At 41.5% G+C, this 26,257-nt stretch overlaps 2 protein-coding genes across 3 annotated transcripts in view; both read left to right on the top strand.

Annotated features, from left to right (window-relative positions):
- The window catches only part of LOC135708452 (uncharacterized), a 39,407-nt gene extending 28,389 nt beyond the window's left edge, over nucleotides 1–11,018 (top strand). For both annotated transcript variants that reach the window (XM_065230570.1, XM_065230569.1), the window contains exon 5: nucleotides 10,490–11,018. In XM_065230570.1, the coding sequence (XP_065086642.1) occupies nucleotides 10,490–10,606 (117 nt within the window). In that variant the 3' untranslated portion in view covers nucleotides 10,607–11,018. The remainder of the gene's footprint in view (nucleotides 1–10,489) is intronic.
- A 244-nt stretch (nucleotides 11,019–11,262) lies between these two features.
- Nucleotides 11,263–26,257, top strand: part of LOC135708391 (uncharacterized) — a 28,484-nt gene continuing 13,489 nt past the window's right edge. Inside the window, exons 1-6 of the mRNA XM_065230482.1 lie at nucleotides 11,263–11,545; nucleotides 11,631–11,790; nucleotides 11,854–11,956; nucleotides 12,023–12,229; nucleotides 20,576–20,838; nucleotides 21,011–21,421. Coding sequence (XP_065086554.1) covers nucleotides 11,333–11,545; nucleotides 11,631–11,790; nucleotides 11,854–11,956; nucleotides 12,023–12,229; nucleotides 20,576–20,838; nucleotides 21,011–21,421 — 1,357 coding nt within the window. The 5' untranslated portion in view covers nucleotides 11,263–11,332. The remainder of the gene's footprint in view (nucleotides 11,546–11,630; nucleotides 11,791–11,853; nucleotides 11,957–12,022; nucleotides 12,230–20,575; nucleotides 20,839–21,010; nucleotides 21,422–26,257) is intronic.

Genomic DNA, 26,257 nt, shown 5'->3' with positions numbered 1-26,257 from the left:
GCGGGAATTGAATGAGCATTTCGGAATGCTTGCGGGAATGATAAATGCCCAATGCAAATCAATGACAAAAGATCGAAGGATCAAATGGGTGATGGCCAAAAAGTCAAATTGACAAACGGTCAAATACAGTGTTGACTAAAATCAAGAAGGGGGCGACCCCGGCTAGTGGTTAGTGGATATCTTTGGAATTGGCTCGATGAGTAGAAGTGGAAAATCAACATCCGCTGCTATTTGAAATCCAAGATGGTGGACCATAATCCAATATGGTGGCCTCCATCTAAACCCATGCAATATGGGTATCTATGGAATGGGCTCGATAAGTAGAAGTTGAAAATCGACACCCGCTACCATTTTGGAATCCTATAGAGCAGACCAAAATCCAATATGGTGGCCTCCGGATATCTACCGAATGAGCTATGAAATCTATGAACAAAGAAAGATTTTTTTTTAATTTAGTGTGTAAAACCTTATTTACTATGCAGTTCACTTTTTTCTAGATAGTCCTATCAAATACCTTCCATTTGCAGGAGAAAGATCGGAAATGGATTGAATCGTACAAAAGTAAAGAATTTTCAAAGTTCATAATACCAGATCTAGACGTTGCATGCATTTTCAAGACATTTGGCCGATGCCGATTCCAAGCAAAACCTCTCTATCCGAGCAATTTGATGTGAATAAATAGTCACGGTGGAAAGGGCGTTCAGCGCATTAAAGCTCGTTCTTACCGACCACCGCTAATTCTATTGCAACACTAAATAAGACACGACAGTAAAACTACTCACGTGTTTTCATGAAATCTATCAAGGCTTACTTTTCACCTTAGGAATGGCAGCGGAAGTGTCCCAGTGTCGCCAATTGGTCCACACAGTCTTCGGCGGAGCTCTAGGGTAAGGTCAACGCCCTCAGTGACAAGAGCCGTACGGCCACACTGCATATACAGGTACACGGCACTGCAGTCTCCGACCCCGCAATCGTTGCAGATTAGCTTGGCGACTACTTCGCTGACCTTTCCAAGTACGAGGCGATCTTTCAACGGCTATCAAACCCATCGACTTCGTCGGTAAACAGTTTTCGAGTTTCTCCGGACACGAACAACCTGAGGGTCAACCACGATTTCACCCGGCAGGAGCTTCAGTTCGCGCTTAGTAGAAGCAGCCGGCCCAGACGAGATCGGCTACCCGCTGCTCAAGAACCTGCCTACCCCGGGTAAAGTAAAAATGCTGGATCTCTTCAACCAGCTTTGGCAGACAGACTCGTATCCAGAGATCCCCAAAGCAAACGAGCCGACACGGGACGTGGCGAAGTTCCGACCCATTGCGCTCACCTGCTGCATGGCAAAGGTGTTCGAGCGGATGGTCAACCGACGCCTGAAGCAGTTTCTCGAGTCTGGCGGCCTAGACCATCGCCTACACGCATTCCGGCAAGGCCACGGTACAGCCACGTATTTTGCGACGCTAGGAAAGCTCCTCAAGAATGCCAAGAATAACGATCTACACATGGAGTTGGTTTCCCTGGACATTGCGAAAGCCTTCAACCGTACATGGACGCCCGCGGTACTGAAGCAACTCGTCAGCTGGGGCCTTAGCGGCTATATCATCCATTTAGTCCAAAATTTCCTGACTGGCAGATCCTTCCGAGTGGTTACGGTAGCCACAGGTCAAACTCCGGAACAAACGAGGATTAGACCCCAATCAAGGGTTTCCGCCGTAGTCAGATGGGCCGCTTCGAAAGGCTTTCAGCTGCCTGCTGGAAAGAGCGCCAGGTGCCACGTTTGTCAGTACCGACATTGGGTCTGCGGACCTTCCATAAAGATCGGTAAAGGAACTATCTCATTGAAGAAAACTGTGAAACTGCTGGGACCACCTTGCTTATCTTGTTTTCATTGACCGGTCGCTGAGTTTTGACCAGCATCTTCAAGAGGTCAAGGCCAGCTGTCGCAGCAGGATCAACCTCATCCGCACAATCTCCCGTCCCCGGCGGTCCAACAACAGAGAAGTATGGACTCGAGCTGACCTGCATCGGCACCGACGAAGCAATACAAATACTCGCTCCGGTGTACAATAGCTACACGCGCATCATATTTGGTCTCCTACTCTTGACGCCAACCAATGCCAGCTGTGTGAAAGCCGGCGCTCTCCCTTTCCGGTACCGTATCTACGCAGCCATTGCCAACAAAGCCGCTGAATTGTCTGCAAATACCGCGGGAAACTACAAAATCTCCCTCCTCAGCGAGGGGGACAGACTTCGCCGTACAATCGGCAACGCAGAGCTTCCCTCAGTGGCCAAGATTCACTGGTATGGAGATGGGACCTCGCTTAGTTCAGTCGGTAAAGGCACAGCTACAAAGCAAGACCATGCTGGAGGTGGCTGGGTTCGATTCCCGGTCCGGTCTAGGAATTTTTCGGGTTGGAAAATTTCTCGACTTCCCTGGGCATAGAGTATGATTGTACTTGCCACACAATTATACTAATGCAAAAATGGTACAGGCATCGAAAGCTCTCAATTAATAACTGTGGAAGTGCATCTAGAACACTAAGTTGAGAGCACGCAAAAAGATTGAAATGCGAGGAAGAAGAAGAATAAGAAGAAGAGATAAGAGTTGGCAATCTCCCGCACCAAACATCGACAGCCGAATAAAGGAGAAGTTCAGAGCCAGGGATAATTCCGTAGCCCTTAGGAGATCGGTTGCAGAGCTGACCGGATTGTACCCAAACTACATGCATATTTACACGGACAGGTCAAGATTGAGAGCTGGAGTCGAATTGGGAATCGCTGGTGACATTTCCCCAACGAGTAGAAGTCTGCCAAAACAATGTTCGGTATTCTCGGCAGAAGCAGCGGATATTCTTCATGCCATCACGGTTCCTGCGGATCACCCAATCTTGATCTTATTGGACTCCCACAGTATTATTCAGGCCCTTTCGTCGGAGGTCCCGGTCCATCCCTGGACCCAGGGCATCCTGCAGGTTGCGCCACCAAACTCTACCTACACATGGATTCCCGGACACTGTGGGATCCCATCCAGACAACCAGAAATCGTATAACAATATACAGACAGTATCGTAAATTGCTACAGTTAAAGTCAAAATCACATATAAGAATGGCATACTTTGCATTATGTTTAAGTTAAATCGTATAGAATGCATATTTCCGACTTATATGCGATGACTCATTTTTCCGTCGTACTGAATCACAAATTAGATCAGATTACATCGTAAGACTTTTCAAAATGAATTTGTTATTACAGATTGAATCGTATATGATGTTAAATCAACTCGTTTAAAATTAAATTAAAATATGCACGTATATGACCTCCACTTTTGTACGTATAAGCCATTTCTATGCATTCTATAAGAATTGTTTGTTTGTATAGATGTTTGTATATCATGAAAACCACTTTGAATATACGTGCATTCTGGTTGTCTGGGCAGGGAACATCGAAGCGGACATCCTAGCCGGGTCAGGCCCATCTGGTCGTTGGTACTCGCACAAGGTGCCGTTGCAGGACGTGAATAGATGGATCTCTTGCACAGTGCGGACAGCATGGGCAATGGTCCAGTACCAGACTTACGTTTATTAGAAAAATTAAAGACGACATCGGAAAGTGGATTGACCTTGCAAACCTGCAAGACCAGCGGATTTTTTCCAGACTCCGGGCAGGGTACTCCGTAATCTCACGGGATTTAGCACCATCTATTCCTTCGGCCGTCAGGACATCCCCGCTGGACGGGATGCATATTCGCTGTTTAGAGGCCACCGTATTGGATTTAGATCCACCATCTTAGAATCCAAAACTGCGGCGACTGTCGATTTTTCACTTCTACTCATCGAGCCCATTCCATAGATACCTATATTGCATGGGTTTAGATGCATATTCAATGTCAAAAGGCCATATTGGATTTCGGTCCACCATCTTTGATTCCATAATGGCGGCGAATGTCGATTTTCCACTTCTAGTCATCGAGCTCATTCCATAGATACCAATATTACATCAGTTTAGATGCATATACGTTGTCCGCAAGCTTCCATATTGGATTTTGGTCCGCTATATTGAATTCCAAAATGGCGGCGGATGTCGATTTTTCATTTCTACTCATCGAACCCATTCCATAGATACCCATATTGCATGGGTTTAGATGCATATACGCTGTTCGGAGGCCGCAATATTGGATTTTGGCCAGCTATATTGGATTTCAAAATGGTAGCGGATGGTGAATTTTCGCTTCTACTCATCTAGTCCATTTCGTAGATACCCATATTGCATGGGTTTGGATGCATATTCAATGGTTAAAGGCCGCCATATTGGATTTCGGTCCACCATCTTTGATTCCATAATGGCGGCGAATGTCGATTTTCCACTTCTATTCATCGAGCTCATTCCATAGATACCCATATTACATCAGTTTAGATGCATTTACGTTGTCCGAAAGCCTCCATATTGGATTTTGGTCCGCTATATTGGAATTCAAAATGGCAGCGAATGTCGATTTTATACTTCTACTCATCGAGCCCATTCCACAGATATCCATATTCCATGGGTTCAGATGCATATTCGCTGTCCGGAGGCCACATATTGGATTTTGTTCCGCCATCTTGGAATCCAAAATGGTGGCAAATGTCGATTTTCTACTTCTAATCATCAAGCCATTTCCGTAGATACCCATATTGCATGGGTTTAGATGCTTATTCGCTGTCTGGAGGCTGCCATATTGGAATTTGGTCTGCCATATTGGATTCCAAAATGGCGGTGGATGTTGATTTTTTATTTCTACTCGTCGAGCCTATTCCATAGATACCTCCCAGACAACCAGAATACACGTATATTCAATGTTGTTTTCGTGATATACAAACATATATACAAACAAACCAGTCGTATAGAATGCAAAGAAATTGCTTATACGTACAAAAGTGGAGGCCATATACGTGCATATTTTCGTATAATTGTAAACGAGTTGATGTATCATCATATACGATTTAATCTGTAATAACAAATCAATTTTAAAAAGTCTTACGATGAAATCCGATTTAATTTGTGATACAGTACGACGGAAAAATGAGTCATCGCATTTAAGTCGGGAATTTGCATTCTATGCGATTTAACTTAAACATAATGCGAGGTATGCCATTCTTATATGCGATTTTGACTTAAACTGTAGCAATTTACGATACTGTCTGTACATTGTTATACGACATCTGGTTGTCTGGGCTATATTGCATGGGTTTAGATGCATATTCGCTGTCTGGAGGCCACCATATTGGATTTTGGTCCGCTATCTTGGATTCCAAAATGGCAGTGGACGTCGGTTTCTTAGTTCGACTGTAATACCAAGCTATTGATTATTGATATTGATGAATTTGTTACCTCAAAATCAGCTAAGGTTACAGTCAGCCTTGATTTTCTGCTTTGTGGTTTTGCTACTCTCAAGATCAGCAGTGATTTTCGGGCGTTTCTGATTTTGGATTTTTTGGATTTTTCCCATCACTGGTCAAATGGATAAAACATCGAATGGACAAAAGGTCTTATTAAGCTTACAATCAAAAACAGGTCGAAATGGGGAGTAGGTCGAATAGACAAATAGATAAAAGGTCGAATTAACAAAGAAACTTTCGAATGCTTTAAGTGCACGGCTAATCAGAACGCCTCAGCGACTGAATTCAATTGGCTCAGAGCATTTTCTTACCATGCGAAATTTACTCATATTTGGGAAAACCTGCAGTTACTTATTAGCTTTGACAATATGAGTAAATTTCGTATGGCAATAAAAAGCTCTGAGTCAATTGAATTCAGTCACTGAGTCGTTCTGATTGACTGTGTGAGCGTTAGATTCCGTTTATCTGTCAGAGAGCTGCTCACGTTAACTTCAAGATTGAAAATTATGTTTTGATCTTTTCGGTTACGTTGCTCAAAGCCTAAGCTTGATTTACTTGCTTTACCCAGTATATTGCAGTTCCAACACGAAATTGACGTTTAAAGTAATTGTTTACATTTGGCCTAAAGGCCCTTTTCACACATTGCTCTAGAATTAATGGAACTGCTTTGAAGTTCCCTGATCAGCCATCAAGTAGTCAATCAAGTCCAGAAATTTCAAAACTTCTATAAAGTTTACTGGACTTCCCTAAAGATCTCAGAAATGATTTTTTTTTTAATTCCCTGAGATTCTAGTTAAGTTAATTGAACTGAACTGAGGTTCATTGATCTTCTCTGATGTTCTCGATGCAATCCGAAAGTTTATGCAAGTCACATAAAGTTCTTCATCTTAAGATGACTGGACTTCTGTTAAGTTCCCAAAATATGTCAGGACCCATGCATTAATTATGCCACGCTAAATCGAGCAAAAAATTACCCCCTGCCCCTCCTATCGTGACGTTCATTCCCCCCTCCCCCCTTAGAGCCTGACATAATATATGCATCAACCCTAAGAAGATTCCTAAATTTCTCTGGAGTTGTCTTGACTTTTCTAAAATTGCTAGAACTTTTAAAGTTTTTCGATTTTTCGAAAATTCGTGGAATACATAGAGTTGTCCAGAATTTATCGAAACCAAGGGGCAAGACAACATTGATATATTTATAAATACAACGAAAATATTTAAGAATTTACAAAAAATAAGGATTCAAAAGATAGAGCTTTTTGTGCTGAACAATGTTTGCTCATCGAATATGGAAAAATCAAACCATATTTTGATATATTCAGTCAAGCTGTCCCCCTGATCGAAACTAATGTTTACAAATGTTTATTGGGACTGCTGTTAACATTTCTGAGCTTGTCTGAAGATCCCTCTGGACCATGCTTGTCTGAGGTTCTTAGGATTTTCTCTAAGGAAACCTCAGTTTTTCTTAATTTTTTGGACTTCTCTGAAGTTTTCATAATTTCCCTTAATTTCTTAGAACCTCTTCAAAATTCCTGCAGTTTCCTTGAAGTTGATGGTACCACATTGAAGTTCCCTGAAGTGCCTAAAATGTTATAGAACTTCCAAGATTTTACCTTATTATCCCACAGTCTTTTCATGAAACTTCCCCGAAATCCTCGGTGTTTCCTTAATATTTTGGAACTTCTTTAAAGTTCCTAAAAATGTATAAACCACTTTGATGTTCTCTAATCTTTCCTGAAGTCATTGAAACTTCCCTGAAGTTCTCGTTATTCTTCTAAGGATGTTTCTGTGAAGTTTCCGTAATGATTCTTAAGTTTTCTTAACTGTTTGCTGAAATATCTTTAATTTTTGGAACTTCCTGATATTTATCGCTATTTTCCTGAATTTAATGGAACTGCCTGAAAATCCTTGGAAGTGGAAGCAGTACTATGACGAGCACCTCAACGGTGAAGCAGCAGAAAACGAAGGTGGAACGGCAACAGACCTTGGAGCACGCGCAGAAGACGACAGGCTACCGGCCCCTGATCTTCAAGAAGTTGAGGAGGAGATCGGTCGGCTGAAGAACAACAAAGCAACTAGTGTAGATCAACTACCAAGTGAGCTATTAAAATACGGTGGTGAAGCACTGGCTAGAGCGCTGCACTGGGTAATTGGCAAGATTTGGGAAGTGGAGATATTACCGGAGGAGTGGTTGGAAGGTGTCGTATGCCCAATCTACAAAAAGGGCGACAAGTTGGATTGCTGCAACTACCGCGCGATCAAACTGCTGAGCGTCGCCTACAAGGTGCTCTCCCAAATTCTATGCCGCCGCCTGTCACCATTTGCAAGAGAGTTCGTGGGGCAATACCAGGCGGAATTCATGGGTGCCCGCGCTACCACGGACCAAATTTTCGCGATTCGGCAGGTTCTGCAGAAATGTCGCGAATACAACGTGCCCACACATCACTTGTTCATCGATTTCAAATCCGCATACGACACAATCGATCGAGATCAGCTATGGCAGATTATGCACGAGTACGGATTTCCGGATAAACTTACGCGATTGGTCAAGGCGACGATGGATCGAGTGATGTGCGTTGTTCGAGTATCGGGGGCACTCTCGAGTCCCTTTGAATCTCAAAGGGGGTTACGGCAAGGTGATGGACTTTCGTGTCTTCTATTCAACATCGCGTTAGAAGGTGTTATCAGAAGAGCTGGGATAGACACGAGTGGCACGATCTTTGGGAAGTCCATCCAACTTCTTGGCTTCGCCGATGACATTGACATTACGGCACGGAACTTTGAGATGATGGCGGAAACGTACATCAGACTGAAGGCTGAAGCTAGACGGATTGAACTTGCCATGAACGCATCAAAGACAAAATACATGAAAGGAAGAGGTTCTAGGGAAGACAATGTTAGCCTCCCACCCCGAGTTCAGATTGACGGTGACGAAATCGAGGTGGTCGATGAGTTCGTGTATTTGGACTCACTGGTGACCGCCGAAAATGATACCAACAGAGAAATTCAAAGACGCATTATGGCAGGGAATCGTGCCTACTATGGACTCCGGAGGACGCTCCGGTCGAATAAAATTCGCCGCCGCACGAAGTTGACTATCTACAAGACGCTGATTAGGCCGGTGGTCCTCTACGGCCACGAGACCTGGACTATGCTCGTGGAGGACCAACGCGCCCTTGGTGTTTTCGAACGGAAGGTGTTGCGTACCATCTACCGTGGAGTGCAGATGGATGACGGAACGTGGAGGAGGCAAATGAACCACGAATTGCACCAGCTGCTGGGAGAACCATCCATCGTCCACATTGCAAAAATTGGGCGACTACGGTGGGCTGGGCACGTCGTAAGAATGCCGCACGACGACCCAGTGAAAATGGTTCTAGAAAGCGACCCAACAGGAACAAGAAGAAGAGGCGCGCAGCGGGCAAGGTGGATCGACCAAGTAGAAGGTGACCTGCGGACCCTTAGCAGACTACGAGGCTGGCGAACTGTGGTCATGGATCGAGTAGAGTGGAGACGACTTCTTCTGACAGCAGAGGACAACAAGGCATTAGCCTGATTAGTAAGGTATAGTAAGCCTGAAAATCCTCGAAATTTATCTGAAGCTTTAAGAACTTCCTTGAAATTCGTGATTTTCATGGAACTACTTTGAAGTTCTCAGAACAGCCCTAAAGTAAATGTTACTACTGTTATGATCTTTAAACTCAAATGAAGTTTCGGTAAGATCTGTCAAGTTCCTGTAATTTTCTTGATTTTTTTTCGGAACGGTTCCTGAAAGGTTCCTGAATCTACCGAAGCCTAATTTTATTCATCGCCGAATTTCAGCTCAAATGTGAATCAACAGCCATAAGATGATCGCAGTAGGCCGCGCTTGAAAGCTGACGTGTTTTTCTTTTGCTGCGTATTTTTCGTCAGCGAATTAAATATTTATTGCTTTAAATTTGTTAATTTGTGTGCTGCAATTTAGTTTCAAGTGTTCATAAAGTTATCATTTAGTGATATATCGTGTTTTGGCTGTGTTTGCCTTGAGTGACGCGGTTGACCTTAAATCTAACCTCCAAAATCTACGACGCAGCTTCAGTTTCATTATTCGGTGGCGAAAATTGGTTCTCCGAGTTCGGATGTCACATTTTCGGCGTGTAGTTCTGTTCTATTGAGAGATTCGTCACCGTGGGCGAGTTTGAACCGTCCGGTTGGTGAATTAGCCCGGGAATGTGCTGATAATGTGTCCGTCGCGAGTTTTGGTGGTGATTCGGTGACCGATGTTGCCGTGAATCAGCAAGTTTTCCACTATCGGTGTCGGAGATTGTGAGCAATATGAAAAATGTCTCGCTGGATACGCCCAAGACTGGACGGGTGGTAGCTGGTGGCCGCGAAAGGTTCCTGGGGAAAGCATTAGACGCGAACCTCCTCCCGTCCTCCCAGATGACCATGGCAATGCAAGGCAATTTGCATTCGTCGAAGGAAGTATTACAACAAAGGTGAATCACGAAATGAGATGCAAAGCGTAGAGAAAAATAAAACTACGGAACCCATGGATTGGAGGATCAAATTAACATGGTGAGACCAGTCCAAATACTTTTTATAATTTAAAAACATAAACTAAATACGTGCCAGGATTCAAAAGAACATTTTGAAACTGGAAGTGTGTGTGTAATACTAATATCCAATTGATAGAGGTAATACATACATGCGGGGCTTATTGTAAGTGAAAGTAACCTTGGAATGGGCGTGACTCTCCAGACATTCTGAAATGGGTTGCTGGATCTGCAATAGAGCTATCACTTTCTAACTCCCGGTCTAAAGCTGGCTACAATGACCATATATGCGACATTGTAGAGAGAGTTCTTCCATTATAACACTGCCGGCCAGAGGGAATACACACACACACACACACAGATGTGAATCAATAGCCATAACGAATAATAATGCAAATCGGAGAAGGTCGTGAGGATCGATTCGTCATTGGGATTGCTCAATTGTAAAACTCATGACCAGCACATAGCATTACATTAGCTCTTTCATGCTTTGATTGCTTTATTCCATTCAGTCGTAATCCTTAACTTTAGTATAAAACAAATTTGTAGAAATTTATACGCTTTAAACAATGTTTCGTAACCAGCATACTCTTGGCCGCCTGCTGCGCCAAATGATCGGACGTCAATTTCGTCGCTCTCTGCGCCATCTGGAGTTGATCCTCGGCGATATGGAAACCCTCCAACGGAACTTATATCGGTAGACAACAACTTACTAAATCCACTCTGCCAGTGGATTCTCCGTTGGCCGTTGGAATCGCTGCAACAGAGGAGCCGCTGTCGCGTTGTATGCCAGCTGGATTATATCGGTTACCACCTAAAATTTGATTCACCGTTACTTCACTGATCAATTGATCAATCCGGAATGGATTCAAACCTTTATCAATCCTCCGATGCCATTCGTTAAAATACTTGGATCCATTCCAGTTTTGATGACTTCCCGTCTATTTTGTGAACTTAACCTCGTGAAAGCAACTAACCAACTGATTGATGCAAAGCACGTAATGGACGCTGGCTAGCAACTGTTCTGCCTAGATTAACATCAACCATTCAGCAGCAATACATCACGTTAAGGTCAGGATAATTAAACTTAATTCAAAAATTAGTTAGGCAATACATAACCACCAACACTTAACCCCCTAGTTTCACCTGATTGATGACAACCCTTGCTTCTAAACTTTCAAATTTCGAACACCACTCGAACGCTTTGGCAACGCTTCCCCGAGTCGTTCACGCCCATGCCTCGTAACGGTTTCTTATCAGTCCCATATCGATTAAATCGTTATCTCTTCCCGTAAAGCGCTAGCTTCGATAAAAATGGATGTGAGTGATTCGAAGTAGTCATGCGTAAACACTCGAATCTAGCAGACAGAGCAAGTTTGGTTTGGTTGAAGTGATGTTCTTGAAACTCCAAAATACTGGATTTTACGATGACGACCGGTTCCAAAATTGAAGCACACCGGGAGCAGAGCGGCACAGTGGAGATGCGTTTCCACATCAAGTACAAACCGATCAAGTCACGCTCGAAGGCTTTCATACTGGCCACTTCGATACTGTCGAAATCGTTCATCAGGAAATATGGCATCCTGAGTATCATTATGTGCCTGGGACTGGGCTACCTCTTCTACAACCGAGTTTTGTACGTAAGTATCTTGTGTACGCAGTGCTAATATTGAACGCGCAATATTGATCGAAAAGCTTGGTTTCGTTCTGTTCTTTCGTCTCAAGCAACAATACATTTACGAAACACTACCTTTGTATCAAAAAAGCATCCGACTGCGGTTGGGGGAGTCTCCCAGTTTCGATGACCGATGGAAACCGATCGGAGATCCGTCTGCCCGGTTTCAGATCTATTCGGCTTACTTCGATCCGCGATTGGAAATTGTTCGTGAGTGTGGTGAACTTGAACGCAGCCGGATTGACTTTGATTGGTGAATCGATCTAATTTCAGACAACTTCCGGGTGGCTGATGGAGTTCTTCCGTTTGGAAGTGTTCGAATTTTCAGCATTCTGCCGTTGACGATCCGACGGAGGGATGTATTCTGTCATTTTAGGTGAGATTGGAAATGGTGAAGTTTTTAAAAGTGGTTTTTAGTTCGACTGTGGGTTATCGATTTCAGGTATGCAAACAACAGTACCGTTTGGCATCGGGCTGACCAGGTGGAATCTATTCACGAGAACTTTGGTATGACATTTTCGGCTTCGTACGTTGTGTGCAAGCTGGTTGGAAACAAACGGCAGGTGGAGATTGAACTTCCGACGGATGTTGGGTTGAGTTATGAACAGGAGCCAAGTAAGATGAAACCGACAAGCTTCGTCAGGATTCAGTAAGTATTTGTGAGGTAAAATAAGTACCTTACAACAAATTTCTTTTTTAAACCATCTATTTTCGAGTTATTGTTGTGTTGTTTAGTGTTCTACTAGTTAGTTGTTTGAAATAGTACTTTTGAAACCCTAACCCTAACAAACGATGAATTCTACCACCTTAAGGTGAAAGTGGATCGGTTTAGAATGACTCACTTCATCGATTTTTTTACAAAATAACGCAGTGCTCAATCGTAAAAAACTCTTCCGTGCAAAATTAAAGAACTAAAATTGCTATCTCTAGCAATTTTTCCAAAATAGATTTATTGTTCAAATTTTCTGTAAACAGTGTAAACCATTTTCTAAGGTCAATTTTAGGACCACAATCATAGTGGCCGCTAACTTTGCTAATCAATTACACAAGTATTTCATATATCATTCCCGTAGATCGTTTCAAAATATTGTTAGGAACATTTCCTCCGAAGACAACATACCTGTAAAATGCATTATCCCAATGCAAACCATTTTTTTTTTGTAACGCAATTCCAAACATTATATTTCTCACCTAACTTTTCAAAAGGTCCCATCTAACATTTCACTCTTTTCGAGAAAAACGAGGTTGAAGATTGACAAAATCTTTTTTGATACTATTTTAAACCAAACAACTTTTGACATTTTTAAGACCTTTAACAGTAAAATGCGATAGTAAAATTGAAATTGAAACTATAATCTACCCGTTTCATACATTTTTTTCCATGAAAACCTGAAAAATGTTACATAGGACATTTTGCTCTTGTCAGGTGTACATTGGACATGTTATATAGGACGTTTTGTTATAATCACAGTCATATAGGTCATTTATATTTTCAACATTATTTGTTTGTTTTTAAGCATAATTTAAGTTATACGAGTTAAACGAACAATATGAGTATTGGACAATGCATCAACTTTTTTTTTAACGGTATATCGCAACACTGCCCACAGATTGTTTTGGTCGAACGTTGGTGGTCGCGTGAGCTGCTTTTTATTTGATAACAATGTTATTTTAGGGGCTGTTCATTAACTACGTAGACAGCTTTTTGGTATTCTTGAACCCCCCCTCCTCTCCATGCTGAGACAATTACCCATATAAAAATTTTAAAATTTGAATTACCCCCCCCCCCCCCCTACGTGGAAATAGTGAAAAAATGCTTGACATAAAAATTCCGATGTGCACAATCACATTGTTTTGGTTTGTTTGAACATTTTAGACGTTTTACTCGTATAAACACAAAGGACCGAAGTACAGATCTGCATTGTTTTGGTTTTTCTGATACTTCAGACGTTTGTCTTGATGAACATAGTCAAACGTCTTATGTAACAGTGAAACATCGTTAATGTATATTTGGATTTCAGACGTTTTGTTAATTTTTATTTTTCTCAATTCAATTGACATTAATCTGAATGTTTGTGTGAGTGCATAATGTTTTTAGGTACAATGTTACAATGTGCATTTATAAACTCGATTTGTTCACATTTGTTACTTAGGACCTTCTGAAAAGTTTGTCGAGATTTCGTTTTCCTACACGGTAGTACCTAAAATACCCAAGTACCCAAAATTAAGTTCTTTTCACTCATCTCGACAATATAGTGCAGGAACCCAGAAGTAGGTAAAGCGGGTCAAAGTCATTTTCATTTACTTATGAGCAGTTCGTATGGAATTTTCCACTGACTTTTTAACCAAAAGTAAGTTAGTTGTACCCAACAGTAGGTAAATACGTTTAGGAGAGGTTGTTGAGAGAGGGGGGAGAGGTTGTTGTGATAGGGGGAGGGGGTTTACATACATTACTTTTCCTCCTTGTGGTCACGCCGTGATCCACCTTTAGCCGCTGATTTAGTCCTGCTTACTGCAGGAACAAGTGCCACGCCGTCCGAAACGTTAATGAGCAAAAGCATTTTGTATTGAATTGATCTTTATTTCTTGTATTTGTTTGGTTTACATGTATGGATTTTCAAGTGACACAGATGCGTCTTTTCAACTTTAGTTATTTTGAAATTTTAATTATTATTTGCTGTTCCTAGTCCTATCAGGCCTGTTAGAGTATGACCACCTTGGTGGGATTGGTTTGTTTTGAATTGGAAAAAGGAGACTACTTAAAACTTCTATTTACAGCTACAACTAATCTACAACTACTATATACACCTAACCTACTATATACAAATTGCTTATCAAAGCATGTTCTGATGCATTGCATTTCTGCACAAATTTGTTCCTAGTTTCGTTAATTTGAAAATCTACTTTTGGAATGTTAGCCTCTTGATGGAGGTCGGAAATGCGGGTATCGAAAGGACGATCTAAGATCATCCTCAATACCCTGTTCTGCGCTACCTGTATTGTGTTCCTGTGAGTTTGTGTACATGATTCCCACACCGGAGCTGCGTAGAAGATCGCAGGCGCAATGATTTGTTTGTAGACAGCCAGTTTGTTCACCCTAGAGAGACGAGATCTGCGGCAAATTAGCGGATACAAGCACCTAACTAAATTGGAACACTTAACTACTGCCCTATCTATGTGCGAGCGGAAAAGGAGTTTCTCGTCAAATAACATACCAAGATATGTTACTTCCGTGGACCACTCAACCCTTGTGCCATCCATTATTACAGTACAAGAGGGAGCCGGTTTTAGTTTGGGAGATTGTCGATGGAGGAACATTATTGATTGGGTTTTGGAGGCATTGATTTTGATTTTCCACATGTTAGCATAATCAGCAAAGGCTCCCTTGACGGTTATAGCGGTATCATCTGCGAACAGGAAGAACACGCCACCGTTGCCCAAGGGAGGAATGTCGGAAGTGTAGATGCTGTATAGCAAAGGGCCCAACAGACTTGCTTGCGGACCACCTGCTGGGATGGAAAAGGTGTTTGAATTGCAACCATTCAACGATACCTTAAACGACCTTTGCTGGAGGTAGTTTCGGGTGATTTTTACAAGATGTGGTGGAAAGTTGAAGTTACAAAGCTTGTACACAAGTTCGTCATGTCAGACATTGTCAAACGCTTTTTCAACGTCTAACAATGCCATGACTGTGGACTTGGATACAGCTTTGTTACTTCGAATGTTATTCATCACCCGAACTAGCTGGTGATTTGTGGAATGCCCCTTCCTAAACCCAAACTGTTCAGGTAGGAGAATGTTGTTCTCCTCGACAAACTTGAGTAAACGATTGAGAATTAGTTTCTCGAACAATTTGCTCAGCGCTGAAAGGAGGCTTATTGGTCTGTAGCTGGAAGGTAGTGATGGATCCTTACCGGGTTTGCGGATTGGTATGATTTTTGCTTCCTTCCAGATACTTCGAAAGTAGTGCAGTTCCAAGCATCTATTGAAGATAGCAGTCAAAAGCGAGTACACTTTCGTGCTCAGCTTCTTCAATACCAAGTTGAATATACCGTCAAACCCGGGAGCCTTCATGTTCTTGGTGTTTTTCAGCGCTGAGCAAATCTGTTCCACTGTAATATTTTCTGCCGGAGGGGCTACACAAGGGGAGGCATCCAATTTTTGTACACATTGTGAAACCTGATTTTCAAGCGGACTTTGGATGATGGAGCCAAGCAGATGCGACGAAGCAATGTGGTTGCCAATCGCATTTGCTTTCTCCTGCGGGGTGCCGATCGTCATCATTTTCGACTCTAAGAGGTGGAACGGGTTTGGGATGAGTTTTCAGCACCTTGGCTACCTTCCAGAATGGACGGGAGCGGTCATCCAGATTCTGGACAACACGCCCGAAACTTTCATTTCGGAGTGAGTCCATTCTGGAAGCAATCTGCCTGTTCAGATCGGCCATTTCATGTGTTTTGCTCAGATTTCCAGTCCTCTGAAATTGGCGTCTACGCACATTTCTCAAACGAATCAGTAACTGGGTGTGGGAATCAATGTCAACAAACTTACCCCTCACAGGAACTTGTCGAACAAACGTCTCGTCAGCCATGGATATGGCCTGATGAAGTCCTTCCAGAGCTCGGTCGATGTCCTCTACGGTGTCAAGCGGCGGATTTTTGTTAATGTTCCGGTCAACCACACGTCCAAACTGTACCCAGTTTACGTGGTGGTAGTCTTTTCGTAGGATTGGAGCAGGAGCTATGTTGATGCCGACCTCAGCCACCACCGGTTGGTGATCGGAGCTTAAGTCGTTGATTGCCACCGGCTTGGATAGCCCGAAGTTCGTCAGGAAGAAGTCCAGCGTGGAAGGATTTCCCGCCGGAGAGATGAATGTCGGTTCATCCGGAAATTGCACCGTATACAGCCCATGCTGAGAGTGGTCGAATAGTAGTCTATCGTTCTGGTTCCGTTGGTAGTTGCACCATGCTTCGTGACGAGCATTCAGATCACCCCCAACAATGAATCGGTAGCTCGTGCGAGTGATAGCGGTGAGGTCGTTCTTGAATTTTATCCTTAGTCCGTTGCTGGCAGCACACTAACGAGGGCAGTATACGGCGATGAACCGGACGTTTCCGGTTGGTGATTCCACCTCCCCACTAAGGGCCTCGATGATAGAAGTGCGGATATGCGGCAGCGTGCAGAACTTGATTCCTTTCTTGATGATGATCGCAACACCACCCCCCCTGGAGTCGATACGATCAAGCCGGATAATGTGGTGATCAAGCAACCAAAAGCTGTCACCGGATTTAAGATTGGTCTCTGTTATGAGGCTTACGTCGATACTATGCTTGCGGAGGAAGTCAGCAAGCTCGAGTCTTTTTTCTCTTACAGAGCAAGCGTTCCAGGCAGCGATAGTTAGCGGTTTAGACACCATACTGGATGATGAACTTACCGAGCACTTGGATCTGTTCGGGCTTGCTGCGGCACTGACGAAGAGCACCGGTCATGTCGATGAAAATCTTCATCAGTTCACCAGACGTTTCTTGACGGGGGCTGGATTGCACCCGCGGATTTACATGACCGTGTTGCGTAGCAGGAAGAGGTGGAAAATCCTCCACTCTGAATGCCGGCGTATTGTCCTTCTTTCGTCCTGGTTGATTTCTTGTGGACGCCTGCTTTGACGAAGCAGTTTCGGGTGCCGTGCCCGAAATTCAGGCAACGCTGACACTGGGTGACGTTGTGACGGCCGCCACGGTATGGCTCCCATCGGACAATGATGGAATTGATGGAGCGGATGGCCTTCAACGCATTTAGCGTCACCTTTCCCTTCTGGAAATGCACCAGGAAAAGGCAATCCGGATATTTCTTCACGTTCTCGTCCCTCCTTGTCATCCGGAAGAAGGCAGTTGGGGCCAGCTTGTAGCGGTTCTTGATTTCCGCTTCGATCAACTTCGGGTCAAAGTTGTGAAGACCCCTGATGACTACCTTGAATGGTTTCTCACCGGGAATGTCGTGGGTGAAAAATTCCACCTTGGTAGTCCTCAGGTGGGTAACGACCAAGTCATACTCCGCTTTCGTACGGAGAATAACCTTGGTGCCGACTCTGCCCAACTTGAATTCAGCTTTAACGCCCAGCGACGCCAGATCTGCGATGAGATCGTTAAGATGGGCATTTTCTACTACCAACGGAGGTAGTTTTACTTTTGCCGTGCTTGTGTCGGCAACGTCACCGAAATCTCCGACATCACTGCCGTTTGTCGCAGTGGCATCATCGCGAGAAATCGTGCAATCGGACTGGCTCCGATTCTTTTTCCTCTTCTTGTTGCGCTTTCCTTTTGCAGCTGGCTGGGTATGCCCATCAATGGGAAGAACAGCAAACCTGTGTGATGTGGGCACACCGGAGCTTCCTTCACCGGGGTTCTGGTCCTTCACCGGGCTTCGCGAGCGATGCTTCCCCATTTCGGGGCACACACACACACGCACAACAGACCACGAAAGAGAGAGCGCGAACACTAACTAAAAAAACTTTCCGAACAACTCGAGAGAGCGAGCTCTAACCGAACTAAACTGCTTGACGTTCAAGCAGAGAATGATGTTTTGGTGATCAGAGGCATGAGAGCAGCGCTGATTTATATCTTTTCAGGTTCAAGCAGAATGATGTGCAACCAAGTGGTATTCGTTTATGATGACTGGGTTTGGGAAAAAGGCTTATTTCATGAAATCAGTGATAAAATTATCATTTGTACATTTTCAAAAGTTTAATTACAGAAAATTTGGAAAAATGTTTAATTCACCAGATTCGTAATGTAATATCCTATCGATTGGCGTATTTGAATTTTAATTTCATCTATAAATGACAAAGTTACAAGCGTTCAAAACCTAACACTCCTTTACCACACATATTTTTTTGATTTGCACCCCAGTATAGTCGACAAAGGCGTAGTTCTACGTCAAAAAATAATAAATCGCCGTTGCTTTTCTCGCGAAAACTACTGTGAGCGTATAATATTCTCTCGCTTCTCACATTCTCTTTTATTTCTCCTAGCAGGTGAAAAATGACGTTTCTCTTCTCAAGTAGGCGAAAATTTCGATCTCTGATTTCAGTAGTAGAATTATTATAATTATACAACGAGTATAGATGAACCAGCCTAAGGCTGAAAGTCTCGTTAATAAAGGAAAAAAAATAATAATTTTACAATAATATTGTGATTACGAATATGTTCAAAATTTCAATACTTCCCATTTTTATAATTTGCAATGCTTGTTGGTATTGGTGCATTTCAAACTTGGGTGTGGTTTGAACGGGTGTGGATTCAGTATCAACGGAAAAGTATTAACTTTCACCTTAAATGTACAATTTTGTGAAAATGGTAAAATCAGTGCTGTCATGGTAAATTTAAAGCTACCAAGTAACCATAGGCACGTTATTTTACCTTTTTGGCTATATACAGGCCTCATCAGAACTTACAAACACTGATATAGCCGTTGATCAGCTGTATATAGCGAAAAAGGTGAAATAACGTACATAGGTACATTATGGCCCTTATTACCGATGTCACGTCACGGTGAAGTGACAACGCGGCACTCACGGTGAAGTGATTCCCATTTGATTTACACGGCAATCACTTCACCGTGAGTGGCAACTGGTCACTTAACTCCGTTTTGACCGTGAAGTGACACCCATAATATGGGCCGATTTCACCCTTTTCGCTTACAGCTGATCAACGGCTAAACTGCCGTGAATCGTATAACTGTAACATTTGGAATTTTATGGATTTCGTGATTTTGATGGAGAGAGCCTTAAAATAATATGTATTTTTAAACTCTGTAATAACATGTATATGTTTGTTCGAAAAAATTGATAAAAACATAGCAAGTAGCCGCCTCTCAAGGGTGAAAAAACTGGCTGTCTACAAACAAATCATAGCACCTGCGATCCTCTACGCAGCTCCGGTGTGGGAATCATGTGCACAGACTCACAGGAACAAAATTCAGGTCGCTCAGAATAGAGTGCTGAGGATGGTTCTTGATCGTCCTTTGGGCACTAGAATAACAAATTTACACGAAGAGGCAGGCATTGCCGAAATAGATTCTAGAATTAACGAAATTAGGACTGAATTTTCAAAAAAAAAAAAATTAATGTATCAGAACTTTCTTTGATAAGCAATTTGTATATAGTAGGTTACATAGGTGTATATAGTAGTTGTAGTTGTAAATAGTAGCTATAAGTAGTCTCCTTTTTCAAATTTAAAACAAATCAATCCCACCAAGGTGGTCATTCTTAAAAGAGGCCTGATAGGACAAGGAACTGTAATTAATAATAATTGAAATTTCAAAGGAACTAAAGTTGAAAAGACGCATCTGTGTCACTTTATAAGTTATACATGTTAACCACACAAGTACAAGAAATAAAAATCATTAAAAGTAAAAAAAAAATGCCCCTGCTCATTACCGGTTCGGACGGCGTGGCACTTGGTCCTGCAGCAGAGGAACTTGGAAATGTTATACAAGCAAACACAGCCTCGCCTCCCAAGAAAATATCTAGGGTGTTGAATTCTGAAAATAGTTGCAAAATAATTCTAGTGCAAATTGCAAGGTTAAATAAAAAAAAAATCAAGTGAATTATCCAGAGATGGTACCCAAAAGCATCAATATCGAGGGTACAATTGCAAAGAAATTATGAGAAGATTTTGAAAGGAATTCCAAAGACAATTTCGTTGAAGCAATTCTCCCACCTTTAAGTCCTTACGCCACAAATAACAAAGTATTCACTTTACGATTCGTAATTGAAAACCTCGTTCCAGCATCCCACAGTCCCGCACATTACTTCCGGCAACTTCTACACAGAACGAAAAAAATATAAACGAACAAGAAAAGCCCCCACCGGGCTAGATAATTGTCGGCAATTTGCTTTTTATCCGGGGTCGACGCCACCCGTTTTCCTTCCCCGTGCCGTGCCCGGTGTATATCTTTTCCATTTTCACGCCTCACCCACGTTCCACTTAAATTTCAGCTATCCCAAGCAAAACCGACAGAAGCTGCAGCAGGATTTTCTACTCCGCTCGCCACCCTCCCGGAAGTTGGCCGTCTGTGTTGGCCCAGCCCATCACAACTACAGCAACGCCGCCAGGGTTGTGGAATTCATCGAATACTGGCAACTGCTCGGGGCCGAGAGGTTCTATTTCTACAATAAATCCATCAGCGCCGAGGTGGACCGAGTGATGAGCTACTACCGCGAACAGAACGTGGCCAAAGTGCTCCAGTGGAATCTGAATGGTAAGTCCTTCGAGGAAAGCAATTTCACTTTAAATGTATTGCTCCGTCCCCTCTCTCAACGGGAAAGCTGGCTATGTTTCAGTGTTTCGTTCTAATTTTTCATCAAATTTGCCTTACGACTTAATTTAAAATCTTTTCCCATTACGAATGCCTTTCTTTTTCGCTGCAAAAGGCTATGAGTTTGAGCAGGAGCTTCGCTACGAGGGCATTTTTGCTGCCCTCAACGATTGTCTGTACCGGGCGACGATGGTGGACGATTTCCAATACACGGCTCTGGTGGATTTCGACGAAATTGTGCTCCCCTTGGAGCGAACCAATGGAAGTGAAACACTGGTCCAGTTCCTGGATCGCCGCGGACGGATCGGCACGCATTCGTTCAATTTTGAGGCGGTGTTTTTCTACGGCTTTTACGAGGAGGATTACTCGAGGAAGCCTAGCTGGGCGAACAATACGTACTTGTACACGCAGGTGCGGACGCTGAGGACGAAGCGGCCGCTGATGCATCACAATCGGAGCAAGTACGTGGCGGTTGGCAGGAATGTGATCGAAGCGGGGAACCACTTTGTGTGGAAGGGAATGAGGGGTGAGTTAATGGCATGCTTCTGGAAATTAGAAACTAAATATTGATAGCATATGATAGCAAAATGCACCTTTGACCCTTTTTACATATACATATTCATATTCCAACGAAGATGTTCAGAATTGGATCATTTTCAGATGTTCATATAAGTTGGTGAATTATAAGAGAAATGGTACAAGCAACATAAATTTCTCTTACGTCCCATGTAAGGTTGGATTTATTACATCCTCTGCATATGATTCATACAACAAATGAAATGGCAGTTCTTGCAATGAACTGCAGCGTACAAGCAAGTTTGTTTTTTCTTTGTATAAAACCTTCACGAGATGATTTTCTAGACGAAATGCATTTGGGGAATCAAAATTTGTTCAAGAAATAAGGTATCACAAAAATTACAATATTTATTTTAAAAACCTTCTGGCGAAACCATTACAGAATCTATTCATGCTAACTTTTCATACAAATCTGTAATAGAAGCGTACATTTCCTGGTTGGATGTAGATTTTGCAGAAATATTTTTTTCCTATAACATCATTTTAGAAAGCAAAGTGGAAAAAGCATTTGAAGGGCTGAGTTCTCTCGTTTTCTGAAAAATACATGAAATTATCATTAAAGAACGGGATTCTTTAGAAATCTTACAGATGACATGTTAATTTTATTTTCTTTCCATGATAAATGAACTCCGTTTTCCAACTTAGAACAACAAGGTTCGTGTTTTTAGCAAAACTTAAAACATTGGATTTGCGAATTTTTATGCTTTTATTTTCCCAGGATCGCACAAACTTGTTGCTTTGGAATGGGGGACCATTGTCACTTTGTATTACCAGATAACCCCATTCAGCGAAGATCTTATGTAAAGCTTTGATTGTTGATTCTGCATCCATGTGCTTCATCTCTATGACATGCAAATAACGTGAATAAGTATCCACAACTATGAGGAATTCGCCAAATCCAAACTCTTTGTCGGTAAAAAAGTCAATTTGTTATATCTCCCAAGGACCATAAGGAAGTTCTCTGTTGATTAGTGGAATAGATGGGTTCATTTTAGAGAGCAAAAGGCACGTTTCACAGCGCTTGATAAACGATTCTACCGCTGTACTCATACCTGGCCACCAAAAATGATCACGCAGAATTCTTTTAGTAGAACCAATTCCCATATGGCCCTGATGAGCCGACTCAATGGCCTTTGTTCTTAAAGCATTAGGAAGAACCTTTTTGTCGTTTTTGAAGACTGAACTACCGGAAACGCTAAGCTCCTTAGCTTGTGATTCATATCTGCGTAGACCATCCTCCCAGCAACCTGTCTCCATCGATGTTCTCACCTTCATTAGTTCGGTGTCTCTTTCTGAGTATTTTTCAATCTCGCTCCAGGAGATTTCTATAGCACCAGCATCAATAAAATAGAGCAAATGATTGTCATCAGCTTCACTATCAAATGACTCAACTGGTTGCGTTTGTTTAGCAAGCCTGGACAAAACATCTGCGACATTCATTTCACCTGGGATTCTTTTAACACTGAAGTTGTATGGCTGTAGACGCAACGCCTAGGACTCTGCTCTGGTCACTGCTCTTTTTTCCGATTCTGTGTAGACCTCCAAAAATCAACTCGTTGGATTCAGCATCCGTTCTAATTGTAAAATGTATACTCATTAGGTACACCGAAAATCTTTCGACTGCCCAGACCATTGCCAAGGCTTCTTTTTGTGTCTGGGGATACTTCTGCTCCGTAGTAGATAGGGCCTTAGAAGCACAGGCGGTCACTCTCGGTTTGGACTCGATGTCAAATTGTACTAGAACGGCCCCCAGGCCAAAGGGAGAAGCATCCACGAATAATTCAGTAAGGTTTTGTCTCCGGAAATATCCAAGGGTAGTGATTGCTTTCCATGCTGAATTCTTTAGAAACTCGAATTCGTCATCCAACTCTTCATTCCAGAAATACATTCCAGATTTTGCTAATGAGCGAAGTCTAATCGTTTTGTCTGCTCTGTGGGGAATGAACTTTTCGACAAAATTCACCAATCCTAAGAAGCTTTTCACTTCTGTTAATGCTTCCGGATGTCTAAAATTCGTTAAGACTGAAACTTTCTCATCTTCGATTTTCCAACCTTCAGGGCTGGTAGCGAGTGACTTTTTAGTGACTTGATCACTTTTTTCAAGCCAGTCACTAAAAAGTCTCCTTTTTTAAGGCCAAGTCACTAAAGTCACTTTTTCTTGTAATCAGTCACTATATTCCACTTTTTTTAGCGTTAATTTATTTCAAGATTTATCATTCTTTGCTTTATGACGCTAAATCGTCTTTCTCTATCTACAGAATGTCTACTCATGTTTCAAAATAAATTACCTGAGTTTTCCAGGTTTTTCCAGAACTTTAACTGATAAATTTCAGACTTGTAAAAAGAAAGCTATTTTAAAATGCGTTAAAATGTGCTTTTTTTTGGTAGATCAAAAACAACAGCAATTAACCGAAACGTATTTAAGACATACCAATCAGTTTAAAAGAAACAGCTTTAATATCAAATCCACTGAATGTTGAAGTTTATCAGTTACTTAATTTCTCACTTTATTAAAGTTAAACAAAAACTTACCTAATTTGAGTAAGTTCAAGATCTAAAAATAAACAATGTGCTGAAGTTTCGTATTCCATGTACAAGTTCAAGATATTGAAAATTTTCAAGGTGCCTGAATTAAGGAAAAAAAAAAAGATCGTAATTAACGTTCTGAAAGATTGGAGATCTCCATTGCAGTCCCATTTACTTCACAACAATTGGAGAATTTCTGAGGAATTGAAGGAAATGCTGAAAATGTCAGTGAAGCTCCATAAACAAACTGCGGGAACATAGGGGACACGCTGACAATATGGGAACTTACTAGAAGCTTTAAGAACCTCAAAGCGGTTAGCATCCAAAAAATTTCAGGAACTTTTATGAAGAGAACTTCACAGGTGTCACGTTAACTTGAGAAAAGTAGAAATCTTGAAGGGTATTTTGCAATTCTTTAAGAAGTTCTAAGCATCTCAGAAAAGCTAGATCTAGAGATCTTTGGGGAATTTCAGATTTTAAAAGCAGTTGCCGTAACTTTAGTCCAGACTTTTGGAGAAGTTTAAAGATCTATAATCGTAAATTTAGAAAAATTCAGGATAGTTCCATGATGCGCTAAAAAGAAAACGAGAACCTCTTTTGCGAGAATTTCAGGAAAATACAGACACCTTTAGTAAATTTATGAAAACTTGAAAAATATGTCAGCAACTTCACAGAAGATTCTCTGAACTTAATGCTGTTTATGGGAATTCCATTTATTTCCGAACAGAACTGGGATCTTCAATATAATTGAGAGCTTTGAGGAAGCTTCGAGAACATCAAGACAGATCAGAGAATCAAAGGGCAGTTCAAATATTTTCAAGGAAATTGTCGAAACCTTAAAGAAGTTTCGAGAAACTCATAGAATTTCCGGTAACTTCAGCAAAGCGCCTAGAGAATTTCAGGAACGTGATAAAAATGATATGAACATCCGGAAAACGTGAGAGTATTTTAAGGGTGTTATATCATAGAGATTACAAGAACTTAAAAAATGCGAAAATTTAGCTTAGTTGATAGTAGCGATATCTTCAAGAAATTCCAGAGAACTTCTAATAAATTTAGATATTTTAAGATAGTTTCATGATATTTAGCGAAGTTCTGACTCCTTCGAGAACGATCAGATAGCTTCAGAAAAATCCCATTAATATAAGCAAATTTGCAGTGACTTACAAGGAGTTCCGTGGAGTTATGGGGTGTTTCAACTTTCAAGAATTCAATATTGATCCGAAAACGTCTGAAGCATCAGGAAATTATGAATATATAAAAAAAAATTTCTGGATTATAAAACAAATTTAAAGAACTTCAGGTAAGCATAGAAAAGTTCAGGGAAAATTAGTCAGCGTTTTTAAAGTTTAGCTTCTTAAGAGAAATTTTGAGAATTTCAGAAAAGAACAAAGAAACTCAGAGCAGTCCGATTAACATTAGAGAAGTCGCATAAATTTTTAAGAAGTTCACAGAACTTCAGCGAATTGTTTAACTTTTAATGGAGATCCATGTTCGTTTTGCGAAATTGGGGAAAATTTTGAAAAACCTATAAAATTCATGGAAGTTTAAGAATTTGATGAGAAGTATTATGAGCATCAGGCTAGTTTCTCAAACTACAAAAGAACTTCAAGATGGTTTCATTATCTTCAGGAAAAAAATTGCGAACTTTCAACTAGTTCTGAAGACCTCGGAATAGTCTATTCCATATTCAACGGTTTCAACAAAGATTTCCATTAAAATATTCCTCAAAATTTCGATGAAGCTATCCTCCGATTACAATTTTCTTTTAGTTTTCCTTGAAATTACCTTGAATGTTCCAGAATAAGAAACCTTTTGGAAAGATTCTTCGAATATTCATTGAATTCATCTCACTCCTTCCCTTGAAATTCTACTCACATTGAAAGTCTCCTAAGAATTCATTTGCATGTCTCCTCACCAGATCCTTAGATTTCTTCTAATCATTTGTTTGGCAAATTCTCCTGAATTTATTTTTTTCCGAATTCCTTTGAAGATGTCCTGGAGTTATTCTCAGATTTAATTGAAATCACCTTTTTAGCATTTAAAAAAAAAATATTCCAAGGACTTATGTTTCGGGTTAGTTTTCTTCCACAAACTTTATGAAATCATCCTCATGCCCTTGTAATTTTCCTCTGAAGTTCATAGGAGTTTTGCTCCTCAGAAATTCTTTAGAGTTTTAATTAAAATTTACTTTTAATTCAATTCAGGGTTTAATGAAATTCTACTCAAAACCATCAGGCTTCACATTAAATCTTAAATT

This window comes from Ochlerotatus camptorhynchus, unplaced genomic scaffold, assembly GCF_037179485.1.
Source record: "Ochlerotatus camptorhynchus isolate MF236.1 unplaced genomic scaffold, CSIRO-AGI_Acam_v1.1 ptg000330l, whole genome shotgun sequence".
NCBI lineage: Eukaryota > Metazoa > Arthropoda > Insecta > Diptera > Culicidae > Ochlerotatus > Ochlerotatus camptorhynchus.
This window is presented reverse-complemented; position numbering and strand designations above follow the sequence as displayed.